At 34.1% G+C, this 25,272-nt stretch overlaps 7 protein-coding genes across 7 annotated transcripts, besides 2 other annotated features; 5 read left to right on the top strand and 2 right to left on the bottom strand.

Moving 5' to 3' along the window:
* Positions 1 to 328: 328 nt before the first annotated feature.
* TVAGG3_0543880 (guanylate cyclase protein) lies at positions 329 to 5,154 on the top strand (the record flags this gene model as incomplete). The annotated part of the gene is made up of 1 exon (XM_001580419.2): positions 329 to 5,110. One exon carries the CDS (start codon positions 329 to 331, stop codon positions 5,108 to 5,110), a length of 4,782 nt encoding a protein of 1,593 aa, XP_001580469.1.
* A 763-nt stretch (positions 5,155 to 5,917) lies between these two features.
* Positions 5,918 to 8,346, top strand: TVAGG3_0543870 (serine-type endopeptidase protein; the record flags this gene model as incomplete). The annotated part of the gene is made up of 1 exon (XM_001580420.2): positions 5,918 to 8,299. One exon carries the CDS (start codon positions 5,918 to 5,920, stop codon positions 8,297 to 8,299), a length of 2,382 nt encoding a protein of 793 aa, XP_001580470.1.
* A 232-nt stretch (positions 8,347 to 8,578) lies between these two features.
* TVAGG3_0543860 (uncharacterized protein) lies at positions 8,579 to 12,917 on the top strand (the record flags this gene model as incomplete). The annotated part of the gene is made up of 1 exon (XM_001580421.1): positions 8,581 to 12,867. The coding sequence occupies one exon, from the start codon at positions 8,581 to 8,583 to the stop codon at positions 12,865 to 12,867; it is 4,287 nt and encodes a 1,428-aa protein (XP_001580471.1).
* A 564-nt stretch (positions 12,918 to 13,481) lies between these two features.
* On the top strand, positions 13,482 to 16,272 carry TVAGG3_0543850 (biological adhesion protein; the record flags this gene model as incomplete). Its single annotated transcript, XM_001580422.1, has 1 exon — positions 13,499 to 16,219. The coding sequence occupies one exon, from the start codon at positions 13,499 to 13,501 to the stop codon at positions 16,217 to 16,219; it is 2,721 nt and encodes a 906-aa protein (XP_001580472.1).
* A 269-nt stretch (positions 16,273 to 16,541) lies between these two features.
* Positions 16,542 to 17,065, bottom strand: TVAGG3_0543840 (Chibby family; the record flags this gene model as incomplete). Its single annotated transcript, XM_001580423.1, has 1 exon — positions 16,661 to 17,065. The coding sequence occupies one exon, from the start codon at positions 17,063 to 17,065 to the stop codon at positions 16,661 to 16,663; it is 405 nt and encodes a 134-aa protein (XP_001580473.1).
* Positions 17,066 to 17,521: 456 nt separating this feature from the next.
* Positions 17,522 to 19,109: a mobile genetic element.
* A 414-nt stretch (positions 19,110 to 19,523) lies between these two features.
* Positions 19,524 to 21,566, top strand: TVAGG3_0543820 (N6-adenosine-methyltransferase family; the record flags this gene model as incomplete). The annotated part of the gene is made up of 1 exon (XM_001580424.2): positions 19,530 to 20,723. One exon carries the CDS (start codon positions 19,530 to 19,532, stop codon positions 20,721 to 20,723), a length of 1,194 nt encoding a protein of 397 aa, XP_001580474.1.
* A 399-nt stretch (positions 21,567 to 21,965) lies between these two features.
* Positions 21,966 to 25,272: part of a mobile genetic element that runs on past the window's edge.
* Positions 22,803 to 24,887, bottom strand: TVAGG3_0543810 (ZGC:162945 family; the record flags this gene model as incomplete). The annotated part of the gene is made up of 1 exon (XM_001580425.2): positions 22,803 to 24,887. The coding sequence occupies one exon, from the start codon at positions 24,885 to 24,887 to the stop codon at positions 22,803 to 22,805; it is 2,085 nt and encodes a 694-aa protein (XP_001580475.2).

Here is a 25,272-nt window from a genome sequence, read left to right as displayed (position 1 = left end):
TTTCCCCATCTTCATAGTTTTTTTCAAAATGAATCTTCTATATAATATCCATATTATTAATTAAATTCATTTTGAATTAGCGTAAAATCAATTTTTGAATCATCTCACAAAAATTGAATCAAATATAATTTAAAACGTATCATATTCTTGAAACTGAAGATAGTCTATATAAATAAATATTTCTTTTTAATAATAAATTTGTATCACTTATCTGCCCTCAAATTTTGTTCGAAATTCCAAAATCACATAAAAACCATATACTAAAAAATATTATTCCCGTTATTTTGTTATCGGCCTGAAATTTTTTTCAATATTATTCAAATCTAAAATGCGTGCCTCTGAAAGCTATGCCTCTGTACAGCTTTCAAGATCCATGTCTTCCGGGACTTCAGCTGATGCACGTAATAAGATTATTCATGGTGAGCATTCATTCATTGACAAAATATTCTCTGTTTTTGATGAAATGCTGAAAGTTGGTACTGTTCCCGTGTTCTTGGAACAGGTCACGTTAGTAATCATCATGCTTCAAATTTTTTCTTTTTCTCTCTGGCCTGCTTTCACCTTTCTTCAATTAACAAATTCTTGGGATGACGTCATTTGCTTATGGATTTTTAGAGTCACATTTATCAGTAAAGTATCAAAAGCCAAAGAAGCTCTCCAGATTTCTCTTATAATCTTTTCTGTTCTTGTTTTATTGTTAGTTGGATCAATTGGCTTACAATTAGTAGTGTACTATCATACCAGAAGATTTTTCAAATGGGCCTTATCACTTTCAAGAACATGTTTTGATATAATTCCTATTCTTCTACTAATGCCAATTTCATTATTCCTCGGCGGATGTTTGAAATACACAATTAAAGAAACAAAGACATACCATGTTGTATTCCTAGTTGTTTCAACTATATATTACTTCTTTCTTATCTTTGTTTCATATTTACAATCTTATTTCTCAGCCACGTTGCCATACATCCCACCATCGCTTCTCACATGTTGGAGTGGCTCAACACATTTCATGTTGACTCTTGTTCCAAGTGTCTTTTTGATTATTTCTTATATCATTGATTTCTTCCCGAAATACTTCATGACAATATTAATTGTACTCTCTATGGTATTCAATATCTATATGGTTATTCGCCTGTTCCATTTCCCGTTCTCTCATATCCACATGAACGCAATTTTCGCATCTCTTTACATTGCCATCAACATTCCAACTATCCTCAAACTCTGCTACCAGTACGGCATCCAAATCAGATACTACGTAATCCTAAGTGTCTCAATTGGCTCCGTTATTATCATTACTCTCGTTTTGAACTACATTTTCAAGAAAAGGATCAAAAACATCAGTTACAAACTCTCATTCCAGGCGTTAGACGATATGGGTGAAATAGACACTACAATTCCTTATAACAGAGTTGACAGTAATTTGGTCGTTTTAAGGGATGACAAGATGAGAGTTCACTTCCATAAGCTTGGATTAGACCGTTCTGCCATGAAATGCGAGACATATTTGAGAGTTGGCATCGCAAATCGTTGTCAATTATTCTTGAACTGGAGTTTGTCGAAATTTACAGGCGAATTCCACAAAACACCACATATGGTGTCACTTATCACTCAAATGTTGTCTTTCTTCCCTTGCGAATCAAGATTATTATCTACATTCTTTAATATTGCTTGTTCCATGGATCTTTCCCTGGCAGAAAGGTTCCTTATGTTCCAAATCAACAATATCAAGGCCTTGCGTCAGAGTTCTGCCAACTCTGAAATCGCCGAAAGTATTACGCACCTCAGTAACAAGTCAAATACAGTTATTGATGATGCGAAGAAGTTTTGGATCACGTTACCAGATGATTTGAGCTTTTTCTTTAATATACAGAAGAGAACAAAGAACATCAGAGATTTATATGCAGAAGCAATGGAAAGATGGCCAAATAACGTAAGGATCTGTGAGAACTATTCCCATTTCTTGATCGAGGGCGCCATGGATTATAAGGAAGGCGTTAAAATCAAGCACAGAGCCGAATTAATTGAACAAGGAAAGAACTTTGCCATTGACAATTCCTTCAGATCTTTAATCAGAGCATATCCAGAATACCTCAAGAAGAATGTTATGAGTGTAAAAGGCGATTTCATCCAAGAAAGTACCGACCCAGACAAATCTTCCAGTACGACTAACTCCGGATCCCGTGGAAGGATGACAGATATGTCTTCTGGAACTATCGATGGCGTCTTGGACCATGAAATCGAAGAATCTTTGGCTCGTAATTTATTTACATATTACAGGCTCCGACTCGAATTCCAGAATAGCATACAGACCAGGAAACTCAAATATAACAAACATCTACATGTATCTATTCTCTGGAATCTCTTTTTAGTCACTTTTATTTCTGTATTTTATTTCATTTTCTACTTCAATAAGTTTGACAGGCGCTATGATTCCATTCACAGACTCATCAGCCTCAACACGATCAAATATAACTTCGATTCAACCCTCGCTTCTTCTGTCTTCACATTATTCAAAGAGATCGGCCAAATTCCGAACGATATGTACGACCAAATAAAGGCTATTCAGGGTCTGCCAACCGAAATCAACCTTGCCCAAAGAGATTCAGAAGTTGCAAGATATTCCGACGGTTGTACGGACAATCTCACCGGATCAATGCAAGATATCATGGAAATGGCACAGCAGAACCTTGATATTACTGCTTACCGTGAAATGATCTCTGATTTGGTCCCAGCACACGTTTGCAAATTATATGATATGTACAATGACACCAAAAACGAGTCACTTAAGGACATTTACATCAGGATTCTCACATCCCTTCGTGAAATGCATGCAGATGACAACACTGTCCCTGTTGACCAAGATTCAAGACCATGCGAAGTACTTTCTAACGCACACGAACAAGCTGTTGCATTTCTCAATATGGGTACAAGAGTTTTAGGCCTTATCCATGGTTTAGAACTCGAAGACAACAAATTGAATTTATTAATGATGACAATTGTCCCTTCAGCTTACTTTTTATTAGCTGTTCCTATTCTTTATATCTATTTGTTCCTTAATATCAAAGAACTGAAGTATATTCATAGTTTATTACGTAATTTGAACCAACAAATCAGAGAAGTTGCTTCAAAGTCATTAACAAGATCAGAAGATGAAGATAACATGATCAAAGAGACAATGAAATCACATACAATTAAGATTTATATTCTTTATTTAGTTTGTGCTTTACCAATTATTTCTGCTTTGTTATTTATTTTTGTTCCTGCACTTTGCCAATCAAAGAATGCAGCATTCAAGGAATATAACTATTGGGCATATTATTCTATCACAAGATCATATAATTCTCTTCAAGCTGTTGTATTTTCTACATTAGTTATTGGTATGAGACATGGATTTCCTGAGATGGCCATGGGAAGTGATTTCTTCTTATACATGGCAAATAGATTCATGACTGCTGTTACAAGAGATAATAACTATCTCCTTAGAGGCAGCAACAATTCAAGAGGTTGTGTTGGTATTTCTGAAAAACTTGATGAATATAATATTAAAGAAACATGTATCGAAGATGGTTTCGAAGGCAAAGATCACAATGATTACAAATGCTATTCATTGGATGGCGCAATCACTAAACTCTATGCATATTTGAATCTCGCAAACAGTGCTCCAAACGCAACAATCTTTGAAAGAGATGGAGCAATTGCTAATGCATTTCATATTGTTAATTCTCATATTGTTGATAGAGTATGGAAGTCTACGAATGAAATCTATAAAATTGCAAGATTAACAATTAAAGATTTCAGAGTACATATTGCATTGATTTGCATTTCAACGTTTGTTATTGCTGTTATTATAACAATTGTTATGTGGAGAGTTTTCGATGAAATAGATATTTCTTATAGAGGCTGCATCCAAGTTTTGTTGAGAATTCCGCCACTTGGATTGTCATCATCACAGACATTGATGAACTATATAACACATAAGGATTCTCAGAAGAAGACTGAAACTATGGCTCCTGCAAAATCAGTTGTTTATTCATCTCCTGACTCTGTAATTTTCGTCAACAAGAATTTGAATATCGATTGGATAAACAACGCAACAACTTCTTTGTTTGGTTACACACCAGACCAATTACTCGGCCAGCCATTGCATACTGTGTTGACTGAATCCCTTAATGAAGAACTCTACAAGCAAATTGAAATGATGAAGAACGGCCAATGCGCTTTGACATACGAGAAATCATTGAGGGGATTGACAGATGACGAACAGTGTTTGCCAGTGCATGCAACATTGATTGGAATAAGTGATAGCGGATCTTCAACACCAAAGGCTTTCGTGGTTATCATGAGAGATGAAACTGAACTTATCAATCAAAGAAAATCAGCGGAACAAGCGAAAGCACAATCAGAAAAATTGCTTTTCCAGATTCTTCCAAGAGATATTGTTACAAGACTCAACTCTGGAGAAACAGACATCAATTTCACTGTTCCATCCGCTACAATCATTTTCATTGATATTGTTAAGTTCAGCAACTACGCGGCTACTTTATCTCCCGCACAAATTATGGATCATCTCTCCATAATTTTCGCAAAATTTGACACTTTAGTTGCCAAATATAATTTGATCACAAAGATCAAATTAATCGGTGATGTTTACATGGCTGCTGCTGGTCTGTTCGGAACAGACATTGCTCCTGAGAAACACGCATCTCAGATGGTTAATTTCGCTTTGGAATCATTGACAGCTTTGGATGAAGCAAATAACATGTTCAATTCTAATTTGATGACAAGAATTGGTATTAATACTAATGGTCCTCTGATTGCTGGTGTTCTCGGAACAGATAAACCAGTCTTCGATATCATTGGTGATCCAATCAATGTCGCATCTCGTTTGCAATCAACAGGTATTCCAGGAACAGTTCAGATATCTGAAGAAACATACAAATTGATTGTAAACATGAATTACAACATCGAAAGAAGAGGTGAAATTGAACTCAAAGGAAAAGGAAAGAAGATGGCTTACATCGTAAGACCTTTGGCACTCAGTAGCTTCTTCAATGTCCTTCCTGAAATAACTGATCCAGGAACAAATATCCAACCAGTAGATGAATAATTTTTTTTATTTTATTTTTGTAATATAAAAATAATAATTCCATGTTAATAAATATATATATATTCGATTGATTATTTTCATTCCTAAGAAAAATAACACCCAAATGTTTTTAAACTTTATTTAATGTTTTTAATGAACACAAACCTTAAATTTCAAATCTTCGACTGGTACCCCATAGGATTCGCCTGAGTTTGATATAGATGTAAGACGAACCAAAGAGGAAAAAAGTAGTCGAGTATCATGTAAATTTATTCCAGAATTTCGGAATAGAGAAAAAAATGTCTATCTAGACTTTTCAATGCTCAATTTTAAGGTTAAATTAAATTCAAGCTAATCATTGAAAGCTATGACAGACTTTCATATTTCTTCGGACTGTTTCAGAGAATTGAGCCGCAGCTCAATTCTCTGAAAAGTCCGGAAAAATATGTTAAATCTTTGAATATAAATTTGAACTTTTATCATCGTGTGCACGGCTTTCTATTGTACAAACCATAGTAAGTTTTCTTTTTCTATTAAACCTTAATTTTTCAATTAGTGGTTGAATTTTTAAATTTTGAAATATATTAAATTCTAGGTCTCTCAAGGCCGAAAAATTTAAACTTAGTTCGAAAACACATATACCTTTAAAGGTGTCTCTCTCCCATTTCTTTTAAAAATTTGATTTTTTTCTCTGACTAGAAATCAATATTCAGATATTATTCAATCTGTTAATGCAAAAAATATATACTACATCATAAAAATTGTCAGATAATAAATGGTTTCTTACTTACAATACTTATTCTCAAAAGACCATGTATCAAATTAATTATGGAGAAACAATATTTACTGTTGGTGGTGTTGATATTGGTCTGCGCATTAATAACACTATACATTATTTGGGACAATTGTGGAAATATAAAAGACAAAGATCTATCATCATTCAAGACTTTGAAATATGTTTCAATTATGAAAAAAATTGATGGGGTTCAATATCTTAAAATAACAAATCAAGTTGAAAATCGTAGAAATTCATCTGTTAATTTTGATTTGTTAGTTTTTTCGTTTATTGCAATTAATGGAGATGGGAATATAATTTGCTTGGATATTAATGGGAAAAAAGGTATACTGTTTGTTGGTCATAAAGGTGATGTGAATTTTTATGTTAATAATTCCAAGTTTGTAACAAATGTCGACTATTTTTCTCAATATTGGGATAGTGCTATTAAATTTATAGATCCGTGGTCTGCTTACTTTGATCCTAAATGGATAGGATTTAATTTTGTTTGGAATAATCGCACAATACAAGCAGGAGAAACTCAGAATTACACATACTGTGTCGGCTTCGGCCAATATGTTACCCATCAAATTAATCTTTTAGTTCCAATTGACGAACACCAGGACACAGGCAGCCAATTTATTATTCAACTTTCTATTGATTCAACAGTTAAAAACTCCGTATTTAATATTACTAGGAAAACAAATTATATACAAAAGGATAGATATGGTTATAGTGAAAGAATTCTTCAAATTGAAGACAAAAATTTCACAAATCTTATTGATAATGGAGACACGTACTTTTTGAATGATACAATTAATTTACCTAAATCTCCATTAGGATTTTACAATATCACCTATATTCTTAAAGATTTAGATGGATCATACACACTCCACGTTCCAGTTATTAATAAAAATCTCCCTCGCCTCACAGTACTTTCGAGCTTTAAAGAGAATTATACATATCCAGAAATTTTTAGTTTTAAAGCTAAAATCAAAGATGAAGAAAATGTAACTTTAATAATAAACCAAATGGAATATAACAAAAATTTTGAATGTAATGGATCAGAGTTAGTTATAGTCGATAATGTTTCAGTTTCAAGAAACCTTCGAATCAATGAGGTTTATACATGTAATATTTATGCTAAAGATTTGTATGGTCAAAAAAGTGAAGTGTTTAACTTCACATGTAGAGTAACTAATTGTATTAATGGATACTATAATTCTGGCTATATTATTTGTACCGGATGTGACTATCCATGCTCACAATGCACTTCAAAATATTCGTGTACCGGGTGTTCAGAAGGTTACTTTTTATATAAAGATAAATGCAAAAAAGATTGCAACATGGGAACATTCCCAAATTATAGTACCCGAATATGTGATGCATGCAATAACACATGCCAATCATGTGACAGTTTATCATATTGCTATTCTTGCAAAAATGGTTATTATTTGGACAATAACAAATGCGCTAGGGAATGTAGCCCAGGAAAATACTTTCCAAAAGGCCAAAATCGATGTTATTATTGCAATTACCCGTGCAAGGAATGCGATTTTTCATCGACAAATTGCACAAGCTGCAGAGATGGATATTATTTGCAAGGAAATACATGCGTGAGATCATGTAATCTTGGATTCTTTGCAAATCACATTACAAAAATTTGTGAACCATGTGATGAAAAATGTACAGAATGTAATGAAAGTGCTACAAAATGCAGTAAATGCACAGATGGATATTACCTGAAAGATACAGAGTGTGTTTCTTCATGCGGTTCAAACTATTATCTTAATGAAACCATTAGAAGATGTGAATTTTGTCAAAGCTCTTGTTACGAATGTTCTGGACCATATAGCAATCAATGCCTTTCTTGCACAGGAGAATATAATTCTAGACAAGATCTTCACCAGTGCTTGAATAATTGTGGTGATTATTATTTTGGAAATGAAAACATATGCAAGAATTGCGCCGTAAATTGTAAAAACTGTCAATCTCAAACAGAATGTATTAAATGTGAAGAATCTTTTTATTTACAAAATGGCAAATGCCAACCAAAGTGTAATGATCACAATTATGGTGATAATCATAACATCTGTCATGAATGCAGTAGGAATTGTTCATCATGTAGTATATTACCAAACTTTTGTACCTCTTGTTATGAAGGATATTTTCTTCAAGGGTCTATATGCGTTCAAAATTGTGAAAAAGGTTATTATTCAAATTCAAAAAGGGAATGCGTGAGATGCATGTGTAATTGTGATGAATGCAGTTCTCAGACGAAGTGTGATAAATGTAGTCCTGGATTTTCTTGGAATGGAATTAGTTGCGTTAGCAAATGTTTAATTGTTGACATTAGTAAGTTTTATGAATGCTTTGGATGGAGTAGGGAGTTAAAAATCAATTTGATAGTAATTGTCTTAGGGTTTTCTATTTGAGAATATTCAAACTTATCATAAATATATATTATCAATCCGTGAACAATAAAATTTTACATCTATTTTTTTGAATTTCTTCTTTACTGTATTTTAATATGAATTTTATACAACAACAAGCATGATGAGAAAGTACAATTGTTCAATGATATTGAAATGTTTTTCTTTAAGCTTATTTTGAACATGAATTTCATGATTTTTGTGTGAAATGTTAAACCAAGTATATTTATAGTGCCATTCTTCGAAAACAATATCATAAATGGAATAATTAAACGGCATCAAAAATGAGCGATAGAGGAGTTCACTCTCGCTTCGTTCATATCAAAAGTACTAAGTCTAGTGCCAAAAATCCACCATTTGAGATAGGACCAGTCCGATCAAACAATTCTTCAACAAAATCGAGAAGTTCTACAAAATCAAAGGAAAGAGCCTCGTCATCTGCCTCTAAAACTTCCGATAATACAAAGACAGCGCGTGAAAGGAAGCAGGAAACCGTGAATAAAAAGTTCGAAAACTATTTGGAAGAGAAATCTAAAAAGGAACCAACAATTTCTCTTTCAAACAGGCCAAAATGGGGTCAAGCTCCAAAGAAAACAACACAAAGAGAAGATAGAACAGCTTCTGCTCGTAGAACAACCTCAAATTCAGTCTCGACAACAAGAAATACAACTGCTGCTTCAACAAGAAATTCATCTGTTAAGCCAACACCAGTATCAAATATCCGTAATATTCCAACACTTTCCACATCATCAGAAGATGAATCTTCGATGCCATCTTTCAATATTTCCGTTTCTTCACGTTCTGATGCTTTCTCTGCTAATAAATATACTCCAAGAACAACAACCAAGCTGTACAATGAAGCATTAGATTCCACAGAAGAATCTGAGCTACATCATGAAATTAAGAACCCATTCATCGTTCCTGGCATTACAACCAAGAAGAAATCACCAATTAAAAACATTTCTTCTGCAATTGAAACGTCTTCTTCGATTTCAATCCCACAACCATACGAATCTTCAATCAACAGATCTGTAGAAAAACCAAATAGACAGATGGAGATAAATAAGAAGCTTTTGGATGATATCGATAACTCAGATTCAGATTCGAACGAATTTCTTAAATTCCTTAACAAGAAACCGGCAACATCACCAAAACAAGACACAATTCCAAATACAGAAATGCTTACAAAGCAAAAGAAGCCATTAAAACTCAAAATCAGCGATCCAAGTTATTATTTCGCTTCAGATGCTTTGACAGATGAAATTGAGAAGTTAACTAAGCTTGTTAATGACCTTCAGCACATTATTGAGGAAGAAAAGAATAAGAATAACGATGAAATCTTATTCAAGCAAAATAATGTTTCTCCAAAGAAGTCTAGCCCAGCCGCTAAGCATTATACTGCTCCAATATTAGACTCCGACTCATCAGAAGAGGAAGAAGACTCAAATGAAGAGCCAATAATTCCATTGAAATCTTCTACAGCTTCCAAGTCATCACAGAAGAAGGCTTCACCAGCTAAATCACCAGTTAAACCAGTATCACCACAGAAGATGTCATCAACTGCTTCAGAAAAGAACAAATCTGGAAAAAGTTCTCCAGAAAAGAAGCAGAGTCCAGCCAAATCCCAAGAAATCACGAAACCAACATATACCAATCCGAAATCCCCAAGTATCAAGCATCCATCAGATATTTACATGGATGATTCCGAAGATTCTTCATCCGAAGAGGAAGAAGAAGCACCACAACCAAAGAAACCAATTCAGACAACACCAACGAAGAAGGATTCCAGCAAGGATCTCCTTGAATCCATCAAAGAACACCTCCAAAGGAACAGTTTCAGTCCACTTTCAGTTAAAAAGGTAGAAGAGGAAGAAGATACAGATGACGATGACTCAAAGAAGGACGAGGAATCTTCTGATGATGTCTCTGATCCACGCGAACACTTTGCACACAAACAATTGAGTTTGTCTCCAGAAAAACCAAAGAATTTTTCAAGCGAAGAAGATTCAACGGAAGAAGAGTCCGATGATGAGTTTTTCGTTGAGGAAAAGGCCCCAGACGTAAAGATAACACGCTCTCCTCCAAGATCTCCACCTCAGAAACCAGCTTCTCAGAAGAGTTCTCCACAAAGAAAGCCAATTCCTTCAAAGATTTTGGATTCTGATGAAAGCGAAGAAGAAGAAGATAAAAGTGACAAAGGTGAAGTTCCCCGGCCAATTATCTCCTCAAAACCAGCCTCTCCTCTTTCCAAGCGAGAACAAAACAGACCAGAGGAATTAATGCTCAAACCAAAGTCTCCTGAGAGAATTAAACCAACAGAAGATGATTCCGATGAATCTGATGAAGAGTTTTACAACAACATCAAGAAATCTCTTCTCAACAAGCCACAAAACAACAAGAAAGTAGCCGATTCAGATGAAAGTGAAGAAGAAGAAGAGGAGAGTACACAAGATTTCCATGAAGAAGTTCCAACACCTGTTCTTTCTCCACAAGTTTTACAAAGAAATCCTTTCTCTGCAAAAGCTCCACAAACAAAGAAGAAATCCATCTTTGATTTCGAAGAATCAGAAGATTCTGATGAAGAACAGAAAGAATCAGATGAAAGCAGTGAAGAGCCAAAGATAGAGAAGCCAATTCCAATTCCATCTCCAAGACAATCACCTCAGAAACAACAAATTAATGATGACGAAGATGATGACACTCCAAGAATGTTAAGTCCAAAGAGAGGAGTTTTCGGAACAAGTTCATCAGAAGATATAACACTTCCTGAACCTAAACAAGTTCCTTTATCTTTGTTACACTCAAAAGATTCAGATAGTTCTGATTCCGATGAATTACAAAAGCCAAAAGTTTCTTCTCCATCAAGGTCATTCAATACATCACAAAAAGTGACATCTCCTAAATTCACAGCATCAAAGTATCATGATTCCGATGAATCCGAGGAAGAAGATGAAGAAGAAAAGCCAAAAGTTTCTTCTCCATCAAGGTCATTCAATACATCACAAAAAGTGACATCTCCTAAATTCACAGCATCAAAGTATCATGATTCCGATGAATCCGAGGAAGAAGATGAAGAAGAAAAGCCAAATCCTGTTTCATCAAACTCCTTCAAAGTATCTCCAAAAATAACATCTAATTATTATGATTCAATTGAAGAAGAAAAACCAAAAGTTTCTTCTCCATCAAAGTCATTCAATACATCACAAAAAGTGACAACTTCACCAAAGATTTCACCAAAGATATCTGCAACAACACAGAAGATCTATGATGAAGATGAAGATGAAGAGGATTCAGATGATGAAGAAATCAACAGAATCATTTCAACAAAATTGAATTATTCAAAGCAAAATGATAAAGAAGATTCAGATGACCAAAATTATAAGAAGACAACATCTCCAAAGCCAGTTTCTTCACCAAAAGTCTCACCAAAGTTACAAGATTCAGATGATTCAGAAGAAGAAAAACCAAAAGTTTCTCCAAAGTCATCGAATTCTCCACAAAAAGTTTCTCCATCAAAAACAGTTTTTCCAGATTACAGAGCTGAAATGATGAAGATTTTAGAGGAAGAAGATACAGACGAAGACACAGAAGAGGAAGAAGAAAACTACAAACCATACAAAGCAACACCAAGACCTCCACCACGTCCAGTCAAAAACTTCATCATTGATTCCGATGAAAGTGAAGAAGAAGATCAAGAACAAGGAAATCCAAGTCCACAGAGATTCCAAATCAGAACAGAACAATCCAGTGATTCCAATGAAGCTGTCGAATACTCAGCGCCTCCAATGAAAGTCAGCGCTGTAATCAAACACTCGCCAAGAAAAGAATCAGCTCCGATGCCTCAACATAAAAAACAACTTCAGTTCACTTCATCTGAAATTCCGAAACCATCTGGACAGATGTCACCAATGAGACAGAACAAACCAGTGTTAAATGACTCTGATGATGAAGATGACATCGATAAGACAAAGAAGAAATTGCTGGATTTGAATTTAGGACTCGATTCAGATGATTCAAAAATTGAAGAAGAAGAGGAAGAAGAAAAAGCCGAAAACGTTCAAAAAGTGACATACACATCAAAGAGAAATCCAAACTCCAGTTTACCTCGTAATTATGGCGACGAGGACAATGAGTTGCAACCAATCAAGAAACAAGTAAATCACAATACAAACGATGAAGAAGAAACTTCTGATGATGACATTGATCAATACTTAGTTACACCAGCAAATCAAACTTATTCGATGAAGAGTGTTGTACAGAACCTTCCTGATGACTCTGATTCGGAAGAAGAAGAGGAGGAAGACGTAGTTGAGGAAATCAAACCAAAGATTTCTGTAAATATACATCAAAAGCCTCCTCCAGAGCAGGATGACGAAGATGATGATATGGATAGCGATCCAAAACCAACTAGAAAGTCTCCGCCAAAGTTGATTCCGAAATCTGAATCTGATGAAGAAGATGAGTACGAAAACAAGAATACGTCAAAGAAATTGAATCAAGATTTCATTGAGAAATTGAAGAAGTTTGGAATCCAATACAACCTTAGCGAAGATAGTGATGATGATATATAATTTTTATTATTATTTTTAATCTGTTATTTTTTTCATTAAAAAATCAGTCATTTTAACTTTTATTCTTTATTTATTATTCATTAAAGTAAATTAAACAATATGTTGATGAATTTCAGATGATATTTGTTATTTCTGTATCATTCTTTCGATAATAAAAAGTATGCTGAGAATGTTTATCATTTTGATAAAAATTGAATAGTTGTAAACTAAAGTATGCAACGCGTTGCATCACGCCGATAGATTTGATCGAAAATAACAATATGAAATGGCCTGACTCGGAATTCAACCAAAATGAATAAGTCTCATAGATCTGTTACGCAGAAATTATTATATTGATAGGATTTAAAATGATCTAATTACAGGCATTTAACTTTTGATTTCGAGATTATACCTAATTTTTGAGTAAAATATAATGCATAAGTTTCAAATCTCTGTGTGGAATATTTATTTCGGCTAGATATCAATGTAACGAAATTAAATCCAAACGAAATTTCAAATTAACAGTGTGAAACATTCAGTATTTTAGATGTAATGTATAAATACACATTAACCACATGTAAAAATTAAATTGTAAACGACATTCACTGAATTATAATTGTAAACGTGCCCTTTATCTCATTTTCATTAAATCATGGATACAGCTTCTCAATCAGGCAGCATGAGTAACTGGAGTTGCTCACAAGGCAGCCATACAAAGGGAGACCTTCTCCAAATACAAGAAATGAAGCTTCAGAATGAACAGCTTCGTCAAATCATTCATCAACTTCAAACCAACCTTGATACTACAAACGATCAGCTTGCACAGGCTCTTGAAACAGCATCAACGGTTAATGGACTCCATGATGAAATCACCAACCTTAAGCTTCAGCTCCAAAAGGCAACCGAAAACGGTGATAGAACAAGATCTACCCTTAAATCACAGATTATTGATTTAACAAACAGAGCAGAGGAAGAAAGAATCCGCCTTAACTCCCAAATTGAAAAACAATCAAAGGAACTTGCCCGCGCTAAGAAGAGCGCAGCTGATAATGGAAAGGAACGTGATTTACTTGCAGAAGAACTTTCTAATGTTAAGAACGAACTCAAGATCTGCTTAGAAAAGAACAATAAATTAACGAAGATCCAAGCCAAAGGTAAGGATAAGATCCAGAAGCTTAATGAACAGCTTGACCAATTAGCACAGAAGTATGCAGATCTTAACACAGCTCAGGAGCAATTAGCCCTTGAAAATAAGGGCCAATCCGAGAAGATTGCTGCTCTTGAGGAAGAAATCCAAAAGCAGAAGAGCCAAAATGCTTCTCTTACAGATTCCCTCAAGGCAAAGTCCGACGAATGCACAGATTTGCATGCAGCTATTGACCATCTTCAGGAGCAATATAATGTTCAGAAGAATGACTTCGAACAGCTCTCTGATGAACGTGAAAAGCTTTTCACATTAGTCCAGAAGCTTAACAATGCAACAGCTGAATACGAACAAGAGATCGAGTCTCTTAAGGCTGATAACAGCGCATTAGCTGCAAAGGCTAAGAAGGCCACAGCTTTAACAGCTCGTCTCTTCGAAGATAATTTCGATATCAAGGCCATCAAGTATCCATTCGATGAGGAGCTTACAGAACGCATCAACAAGATCCTTGCTTTCGATCACTTCCAGTCTACACAGAAGATCCAGCTCATCATCAACGAATGCGCAAAGGATCTCAACAAACTCCGTGAAGACAACGAAGCGCTCGAAGCTGATAATGCTGAGAAGCTCAATGATTCCGAAGAAATCAGATCCAAGTTCACAGAAACTTACAATCTCCTTCTCTCTATCATGCGCGAGTGGAAGAACCTCGAATGCAACGAACAGAAGATCGATGCTATTGCTTTCTGCACAGCTGATGAAGGATTCCTTAAGTTCCTTGCTGAAGAAGGCTTCAAGCTTGAAAATCTTAACGAATGCTTAAAGTTCCTTGGTCCACTCTTTGTTCCACAAGAATTATTCGAACCAGGAGAGGAATGCTTCGAGAGACGTAAGGCTCTTGTCGACAAGATTGCTGAAGAAGATAAGGATCTTGCCGCACTCATTGCCGCTCTCTTCCTCATCAACGAACGCCTGAAGAAGCAGATCGATGTCCTCGTCGATAGCGCTGACCAGAAGGAGTCAATCAACAACTCCCTCAAGCAGCTCGGAATCGAGAACATCTCTACTGCTCCAGAGCTCTTCGATGCACTTCAGAAGAAGCTCCAGCACCTCAAGGATACACGCAGAGAGATCCACATGGCTCTTGTCGCTGCTAGAAACGAGCTCAACAGCAAGACACAACAGGAAGAGCAGTACAAGAAGCAGATTGAAGATCTCAAGTCTCAGATTACAAATCTCAAGAACGAAAACGAGAACCTCAAGAACTCTGTTGAGCTTTACCAAGACAGAATTCTCAAGGACGAACAAGACAAGATCGACAGAATCAAGAAGACAGTTCCAACAACAACAGAGAAGAAGACAAACCCAATTAAACTCGACACATCTTCTTCTGCATCAGCTTCTGTCATTGAAGCTCCAAAGACTCCATCTGTTGCTTCTATTGCTTCAAGAGATTCATCAGATGAAGTATGCCAGGCAGTCAAGAGCATGCAGAAGGCCCTTCAAGAAAAGGTTGCCGAAAACGAGCAGCTCAGAACAGAACTTGCACAGCTCAAGGAAAATTCACAGGCAGAAATCGAAGAAATGCACAAGAAGCATGAGAAGGCAGAGTTAGTTCTTTACAACCAAGTCCACGAGCTCCAGGATGCCCTTGATGCTACATCAAAGAAGCTTTCACAAACAAGAAAGAAAGCTAAATCTGTTGTTAATGAAATGAAGGCACAGCACGAAAGCGATCTCCAGTGCGCAATGAAGTCATTGAACGACAACCAGGCAGAATCCGCTGCTAAGATCAATGAGTTGCAGGAGAAGGCTGAGAAGGCTTGCGTCCTTACAAAGCAGTTCCAAGAAACAATTGGTCAACTCGATGCAAAGATCAGAGAACTTGATGAAGAAAACATTTCCCTTAGAAGAAATGTTACAGCCGCAGAGAACAAATCCCAGCTTATGCAGGAGAAGTTAGCAAAGGAACAGAAGAGCGCCGCTGCCGCCGCAAATGTCAAGATGTTGAACATCGAGACGCAGCACCAGAAGGAGCTCAAGGAACTTAAACAGAAAGTCGAGCAGGAAAAGCAGAGAGCTATCGATTTCTTCACATCTCATCTCGGTGCTCTTTATGGCATCGTAGATCTCGACTTCGATGAGAATTCCCTCACACGTCTCTTCTCAAGAATCCAGGCTGATCTCAACAAGCTCAAGTTCTTCCAGGAACAAGCCACAAAGCTTTAAGGAAAAAAAAGAATGTTGTTTTCTTGATTAGTTTTTTATAGTTTGTTTCGTTTCTTTATTATTATATTGCTTTTTTACTAAAAAAATTTATGATTTATATTTCTCTTTGTTAAATAGAACTCTAATATAATAGTATTACAATCATTCCTTCAAAGATAATACAATTTTTATTATATTGTGAAATAAAATGATCTAAATACGTACCTGTCATTAAGAGTTTCGTAGAATGAGAATATATTGTGATTAGCATGAGCTAGCTCAAATTAGAGTTTTAATATTCATATATGAGGATTTATCTACAAATCAATTACATTCGATTTTAAATGATTTAGACTTGTATTCTATATTGAAGAATCAAAACATAAAAACAACTTTTTCCGTTTTCTATATTTATTAAATAAGTAAAAACAAACAGCTATTTAGTAGTAACATTCATTAAACTTATTCCATATTCTCTTCTTCCTTCTCAATTTGCTCTAAGATTGAAGCAATTTGATTTTTCAATGAGGTTAAGCGATTTTGGAATTTAACCTTCTTCATTTCCGAAACCGTAAGCATGTGTAATAAAATTTCGCATTCAACTTGTAATTGAGCGTTTTCGCGTTGAAGTTTTGAAATCTCTTGAAGAGTTGGATTTGGATTAGCTGGTTGCTCAGGAAGATTCAAGTTTGTCCAAGAGCCATCCTGCCATCTTAAGTGAACAGGCCCAAAATTGATTTCAATTGGAGTATTTGCATCAGCTCTTCTGTTGATTCCAAAATTCTGTTTTGTAGGATGGAAAAACTTACTAACTTTATTTTGGTGCTCCCATTTTCCAATAGGAGATAAATACTGTTGAGGATTCATTTCTGTTTTATATTTGTCACTTTTTTATAATTAAAAACTTATTTCTAAGCAAATACAAAGCAAGATTACAGTAGATCTGGATAAAAGTCTTGAAAACAAATCAGAAAAACAAATCTAGCATATAAAAACAGCAAATGATAAATTTATCAAAAAGCAACATCTAGAATTAGCTCATTGTAGATAATAATAAATTGTACCGCAGATAATGGAAAGCAAATGAAATAAGTTAAGCTTTCAAACTAAGTATTAAAAAAAAAAAAATACTCTAGAAATTTAAGAATTTGTTGAGGAGCTGTGCGAAACGGATCACACGATGCTTACCGTTTGAGAACCTCGTTTATGCGGTCAAACTGGCGGAGACTAGCCATGCAGCTAGCCACCGTGTAATGACCAAAAATGATTGGGCCAAACCGCTAATTGATATTGAATAGTTTACAAAGAGAATCTCTAAACGGCAACAAAGGTACATTCACTATTTTTGACAAAATTTTAAATTTTCATGGGGTTGTAAATCTTATAATAACTAGATGAATAAGGAATGAATCCCAGTATAATGTGCATCATTATATTAAACACTATATGTAAGGCTAATGATTCTATTAACACTTATGAAGATCTATATTATTTGAGCAGATAAATTTGATAATTTCCAAAACTCTTATATTTCAAAATTAAAGTGTGCGAATGCATTTAAATGAGAGCAAAAAGAGATTGATGCTGTTAAAACTAGGTGTTAATTTGCAATTATTTCGCATCACAAGAACTACCCAGTAAATTCGGCTATCTTTCTTTGCAATTATTCTCCATTATACATATAATATAATGGTTAGGGTTTGAAGAAAAGTTACTAGAGAATTATTGACTTTTGAAATAATGCAGAATTTTACTTGAAGAAATCATTAATTTATGAGTTCCAAATTGCTAAGCATGACGAAGGATCATTAAATTTGCTACAATTAAATACACTTATTGCAGAATTAAGATTTTTGAAATTAAAAGTTTGAAATATTGCCTTTTTGAATAAAAATTTAAATTTTATTATATAATCATGATAATATCTTATAGAAATTAAAAGAAAATATTTTAAACCATTCAAATATTTTGAATGTCTTATCAATTTAAAATATTAAAAGATAGCTTGATTTTATCATCATTAGTTGTTATCAAAGTTTTCTTCTTTTGATGAACAACAGTAAATGATTTGTTAATTACTTGTCTTCCTTTTTCGCAGCAAAATCGAAAGTTATGATGATAATCTTGCTGTCAATTTTGAAACTCTCTGATTTACAAGTAAGCATTCCTTTGGAAAAGCAGTCCTATTCTGTTTTCAAGATATTTTAAAGCCTCCATTTCATACAATGCGCAGATCTATTCGAAATTGCAAGAACTCTCAAGAAAAATGCAGCAGCAAAGAAGATTCCATAGTTTCTAGCATCAAAAATTTACAACCTTAATACAACAGTTAAAGAGAAGCTCGAAAAGAAAATATTTAACCATAAAGCTGGAAACCATTCGATATATACTATTGGATCTAATAAAAAGTTAATTATAACATATTTAACATGCTATTTGTTGACTTTGTTCCATTATATTACCATATATATCTTTTTGAAATCTAAAATATTTTTACGATTTTAACCATGTGTTGTTGAAACCATATATCAATCTTAGCTAAAGTATAGTTTATGAGTCTGTCACCATCTAACGTATGAATTTTCAAAAATGTCAAATATGTTCATTTTTTCTGTAGATTCAGCCATAATTTCACGTTGTTATACTATTCAACTATTATTTAATATTTTTATCGATTTAAATATATGATGAGATGCTTAGTTCTCCTGGAAATCGATTTTTAATCGCAATTTTAACTTTCCAAAAAAAAAATAAAAAATAAAAATCCCTCTCAATTTTCTAAGTTTTATAACTCGCCAAATCTCTAGCCAAATTTTTTTGGCCCGTATAAATATTGTTAGGCACTATATAGGGATGCTATTTATCCTATTTTCATCCCATTTTACTGTTATCGCCTAGTGAATGTACCTTTACGGCAACATCGAGCTATCATATAACACTGGTTGATACACATAATCATTTGCTACAAAATAAATGAGATTGAGGTAGAAAAATTCACTAATGAAGGTTATTCAAGTAAGTTTAATAGAGTTATAGTATTTTTAATACGCCAAGATGATACTTTTACACGGGTACTTAATGAATGACTAGTGCAAATAGAAAGATTTGCATAGAAATGCTAATTTCAAAAATATAATTTCATATCTGGAATGAGATAAGCGTTATTGGATGAGTTACTTCAAATAGAAATGTCAAATCATAACTATTTATCTGAATTAATATTATAAAATGACATTTAATTCCAATGTTTTATGTTAGCGCCAAAATTGTAAAAAAGTTGCGTAAAGTATAGAAATTTTAGCGGGAAAATCTAAACGTATATACTAAAAAAATGTCGTCTCGCGCGATGAAAAATCGCCGCGTTGCGAGCTATAGATTTTCCTACTCGAGTGACGAGGATGATGAAGATGGAGGAGAATGGAAGAAGCAATCTTCATCTTCTTCTTCATCTGATGACGAAACATGGAAGCGTAAAAGTAGAAAGAAAAATTCCGATTTCACATGGGGTGAAAAGCCAAAGCAAACTAGAACAGACAAATCCAAAGGCATCCCTCTTGGTTTAATGGCCTATAATCCCCCAGCAAAATTTGTTACTGACTTTTCACCCGATGATTTAACACATTGCCCAGGAGGCGATCCATGCGAATTCATCGAATTTGAAAAGCTTAAAGATATTGTTTTGAGACCAGAGGAGTACATCAAAAGCAATCATAGAGGTGTAAACACCTTCCTTACCGATTTCAAACCTGACGACCCAGACAAACTTAAATATTTCGGATACGAAGCAGAACTAGTTAAAACAGATCTTAATGAAATTCGTTCACTTACAGATGAGCAGCTTGATGAAGAAATCGAGAAAATTGAAAAGGAAATTAAGAAATACGGAGTTAAGGGCGACTGCACATGCACTGTAATACCAGCATTTGATGAAACTATCAAGCATTCCGCTTCAATTAACTGCGATGTTCGTACATTTCCGTTTGATAAACTTGGTGAAATCACCCAATTCGATGTTATTACAATGGATCCCCCGTGGCTCATTGCTCAGGCTGGAATCACGCGTGGTGTCGCAATTAACTACGATCAGCTTTCAACTGATATTATTGGCCAAATACCATTGCAAAAGATTCAGAAGAATGGCTACATTTTTGTTTGGGTTATTGCATCACAATTGGAAAATGGTATCCAGCTTCTTCAGAACTGGGGATACGAGTTCCTGACCTATCTGAATTGGGTAAAAATCTCCAAGTATGGAAGATACATGCCATCACACGGTTACTATTTGCAGCATAACAAAGAAACGGTGCTTATTGGCCATAAAGGAAAAGATCCAGAGAACATGCGACCTAATAAGTTTAACGACCTTATTATCCAGCAACGTTCTCTTCGTCAAAGCCATAAGCCAATTGAAATATACGAGCTTATCGAAAGAGTATTTCCAAATTCAATGTATTGTGAAATATTTGCTCGTCCTCATAACCTTCGCCAAGGATGGGTATCCGTTGGTCTTGAACTTCCAAATTAATGATATCTCATTTTTTCATATTTAATACATAAAATTAATAAATAATATTGATAAATTTAGATTATTAGAGGTCGGAATTTAATTTGCTTAGATCATAGAATCAATGTACTTTATGTTTCAGGTCAATTAAATGTGAATAATATACATATCCAAAAATATGTTTACTAATATAAATATACAAACAAATTAATAATATATGTCATAATTCCTTCATATTGGTACGCTAAATGGTTGGCTAAATGGATTAGATTCCTTGATTGATATAGCAAAACCAAAACTAGTTGAAAAAACAAGTGCATGTGCAATAGCTTGTAGTATCCTACACATTCCAGTAATAATTATTGAATTACTTTGGTGTTTTAATAGGTATTTTATGCAAGGAGTTTTAAAACCATGATGGCATTCATTTGCAGAATCTATAATAGTTGGTTGGAAGTTGCAACACTGAAATATACGCTGAAATTCTTTAATTTGATCAAGGTTTTGTTTTTTATACCATGTATCTTCTAAAGTTACAAAGTAGTTCATTGGATCTATTGCATAATTAACACCATAGTACATTATTACTATAAAGAAGATAAACGAAATAATGCTTACTATTATAAAACGTAATTTTAAATCTTTGATAATTGATGGATTAAGTAGAATAACTAAAATAATGATGTACGAAGCCAGAGCGAATAGGTCCAGAAATATAATACCGATATTAAATAAATAAATTTTGGAAGAATAAAGGAAATCTATGGAATGTGTAGCGAAAAAAATGGACATAATGATAGAAATTTGACAAATATGTGATATTTTGTTTGTTGCCTCAACTCCATACCTTTGTTTCATTCTAATTATTCGAATAAAGAGCAAAATTGTCACTTTTTGTTTTAATCAAAAGGAATGACTCCTTGGTTCAGCTCAAAGATTTCTTCAAGGCGATAGTAATTTATATCAGTGAACGCGTTAAAAAAGCATTATTGGTAAAAAGTCAGTATATCAATTAGAGTAGGAATATTTTGAGATCAGAGAGATCTTTGCAATCGTGTGTAGTATGAAATAATCAATGACGCAAGCAAAGATACACCGCTAAATTTCGAAGATGATAAATTTTTAGTTTAAAATCTGCAATTCATTGAAAAACATTCACCATATTGATTGTATAATAATATAACTTGATCGCGCTCTTTGATCAGAAGGATTTGAAATGAAAATATTGAAATTAGTAAATATCTAAATAAAATCATAATCATTGGGGAGAAGCTTCCTAAACTTTTTAATCCCATAAATATGGTCATTATCTGGAATAAAGAGTTAAGCGTCATATGTCACTTTTTGTACTAAGGAAACATCGACTTTATGCGTTATGACTTTTCGATGAGGAAACAAGTGTTCACGTATTATAAACTTCCTTATCCCAATAAACCGGCCCTAAACATAATTAATTTTAAGCATTATAATGGTCTCTTTTCTATGATAACCAAATCAATTTGGTTATCATAGAAAAGCACCAAAAACTGGAATAGGAATAGCCGCGTTAAAACAGGAATAGGCAATATGGAAACAAGGGTAGACTCAAACTCATACTCAAGGCAAGACTGATACAAGAATTACAACAAAATTTTACAAAATCTATTATTTATCTCAATTTAATGGCAGGTTTTAGTACCCGAAGAGTTTGCATTCTACTTTTTGCTCTTATTTTACAAAAATATTCTAAAAATTTGTAACTTCTTTTATAATATAATACTTTTTTTCAAATTTACTTTCCAAACGTTAATGTCTTGTTACGGCTATATCTTTGTACGGGGAAATAAAGAAATTTTATTATGCTATTATATTATTTTTTTAAATCAATATCTAATCAATAGTAAGTTAGATTTTTTATTAAAAGAGCAAATAAAGATACGATCGAGCAATAGTTTATTTTAAATCTCAATATTATAAAATAAATGTTCAAAATTTTTAAGTAATAATACTAAATACTTAAATAAGTAAAAGCACACAAGAAAAATATTCACTAACTTAAGAAAAAATCATATATTTAGAAAATTATCCCTTATAATAAGATTAAAAAAAATTAAACTGTTTTCAATCATCATCATCACCAACTCCATAGAACTTGTGTTTGCGATAGATGACACATTTTGCAAGCCATTTGACACCACCAAGATATGACCACAAATCGCTGCCAACATCTCCACCTTGAAGACCTTTGATCAAACCATCAGGAACAATGTAAGTAATTTCATCGTCGAGCATGAACCAAACTCTTCCTTTGTTGACGAAGGCAACGAAATGACCTTGATGATAAGCAATAATGGAATGTATCTTAAATACATACGTTCCATCACTGAGTTGAGTTTTGTAGTTCTTCTTGATCTCAAATTTGTCAAAGAAGACATTTGGATCAGACCAATTCCTCTGAACGTCGACCCAGAGGAATGTTGAGATTTCATTGATATGAGAATCATCTGTGCACATTTGTTTAATTCCTTGATCAATACCTGCTGCACCAAGAGGAATGTGAAGCGAAACCGAATAGAAGCTTTCATCAGGAGTCTCAGTTTGATATTGGAATGTAACGGCAATATCTGGTTTGTTTGCTGATTCCGTAACATCATGTACAATCTTTTGAAATGTGTCATCGGCATCTTGCTGCTGGAAGTATTGCTTGCCGAGTGTTGTGATGAATTGTGAGCATGAAATTGTGTATTCCTTGTGGCGGTAGTGCAACATCTGATCATAAATTTCGGCAAGTGCTTTCACTGGCGTATATTCGACATCTCCCAAATGCTCCATTACATCTTTTCTGAAAGTATTTACGTAGAACAAAACTTGCAAAACGGCATTGACATGGCAGGTAGCTCCCTCATTATGTAATCCTGGAATTGACATTTTTGTTTCGATGTTGTAGATTGCATTTTGTGTTCTTTTAACAAGTATCTTATCAATCTTTTCATATCCAGCTAGTGGAGATGGAATCTTCATTGGAGTTTCTGGAGTTTGGAGATAAAGATCTTTTGGAACACATCTTGGCTTTGGCATTGGGCTTCCTGAACCATTTGGTTCTGGTGTTGCTGCAGCTTCTTTTTCATCTTTTGGAGTGCAAGGAAAATCGCAGTTATCCTTCTCACTGAGAGGTGTGGAATCGATGTGATAGTTATCTAAAGCAAACAATCCTTGAACAATAAGTGGAAGATTGCCTTTTTCACCACGATATCCTATTGCCAAGACACTCCAATTACTTTTATCGCGTGCAAAGCGGCGTTCGACAATTTGGCGATCATGTGCAATCGCATTATTGCGTTTTGTAACTTCTTCGTCATCACCTCTTTGCATAATGACGGCTGTTGGATGGTATTTCTGAATACCGATGTAACCTCTATCTGCAAGAAGTCCTAATGCAACAGATTCAACTCCACGTTGGACATGTAAAAAATCTGAAGCTCCTGATAAATCAAATACTTTCTTATCGTGAACTGAAGCTAAAAAACTTGTATTCATGTGAATTACCTGTCCTAAAGGATTAACAAGAACTTGAACCTTCATACCATTGCAATGGTTTTTAGCATCCCATGAACTTTTACGCTCAGCAAGATCAAGAGGAACGGTAAAAGGAATAGTAGAGCTATCAACTGCAGCAACACATGTTGGAAAGTTATCGAACTCCTTGTCACAGGGAGAATATTGTTTTGGAATGAATTCAGCAATGAAAATTGGGAACATCCTGTTTGTTGTTTTGTTAATGATTTTGCTGAGGTAACTCTGTTTCAAACTAACAATTCCTGACATTTTTTGCAATGGAAGATAAGTGCAATAGTAAGTTAATGTTAGGAATAACGCATCTAATGGATCACAACCGTTTTTCCGACCGCGTCTGGATGAAAACTCATGCTCGCGAACAACATCAACTAAATACAAGAGTTGATCCAAAGAAAAGTTACAAAGGTCTTTGACATTTAAGATTGGGTGTGCCTCAAGGAATTTTTGTAAGCTAAACTTTCTGACAACTTTAAATTCTTCGGCATTAGCTGGTGCTTGATTTTCATCTTCACTTGCGGGCTCTGATTCATCAAGATAAGCTAAGTGCATTTGCATTCTCACGATTTCCTTGGATCGGGTTTTGGACTTCTGGATATCATCCAAGAACTCGGAATCATCCTTGTACTCCATTAATGAAAGTGATATGAACATTTCTTCTAAGAGTTTTCATTCAATTCATGTTTTTAAGAAGTTAGTGAATTAATTTTCATATCTCAGAAATTCGAAAAATAGTTGTTTAACACAAAAATTGATCAAATGCTTCTCTAATTATCTAAATAGCTAAAATTGTAAATTCAAGATATTTGACACAAATTCAATTTTGACGGTTTGAAACAGTGCGTTTATTCTTCCGTTTATTTCTAAAAGCATAGCATTTTTATTAAATATGATTCTAATAATATTTTTGGATTAAACAGATATCTGTGGTCAATTCTATTGATTTTTTTTCCACTCGGAATACATTTTTAAGATATGTAATTTGATCCCACTACTATCAAATGATTAATGCATATAA

The sequence above is a fragment of the Trichomonas vaginalis genome, chromosome II, assembly GCF_026262505.1.
Source record: "Trichomonas vaginalis G3 chromosome II, whole genome shotgun sequence".
In the NCBI taxonomy this organism is placed as follows: domain Eukaryota; phylum Parabasalia; order Trichomonadida; family Trichomonadidae; genus Trichomonas; species Trichomonas vaginalis.
This window is presented reverse-complemented; position numbering and strand designations above follow the sequence as displayed.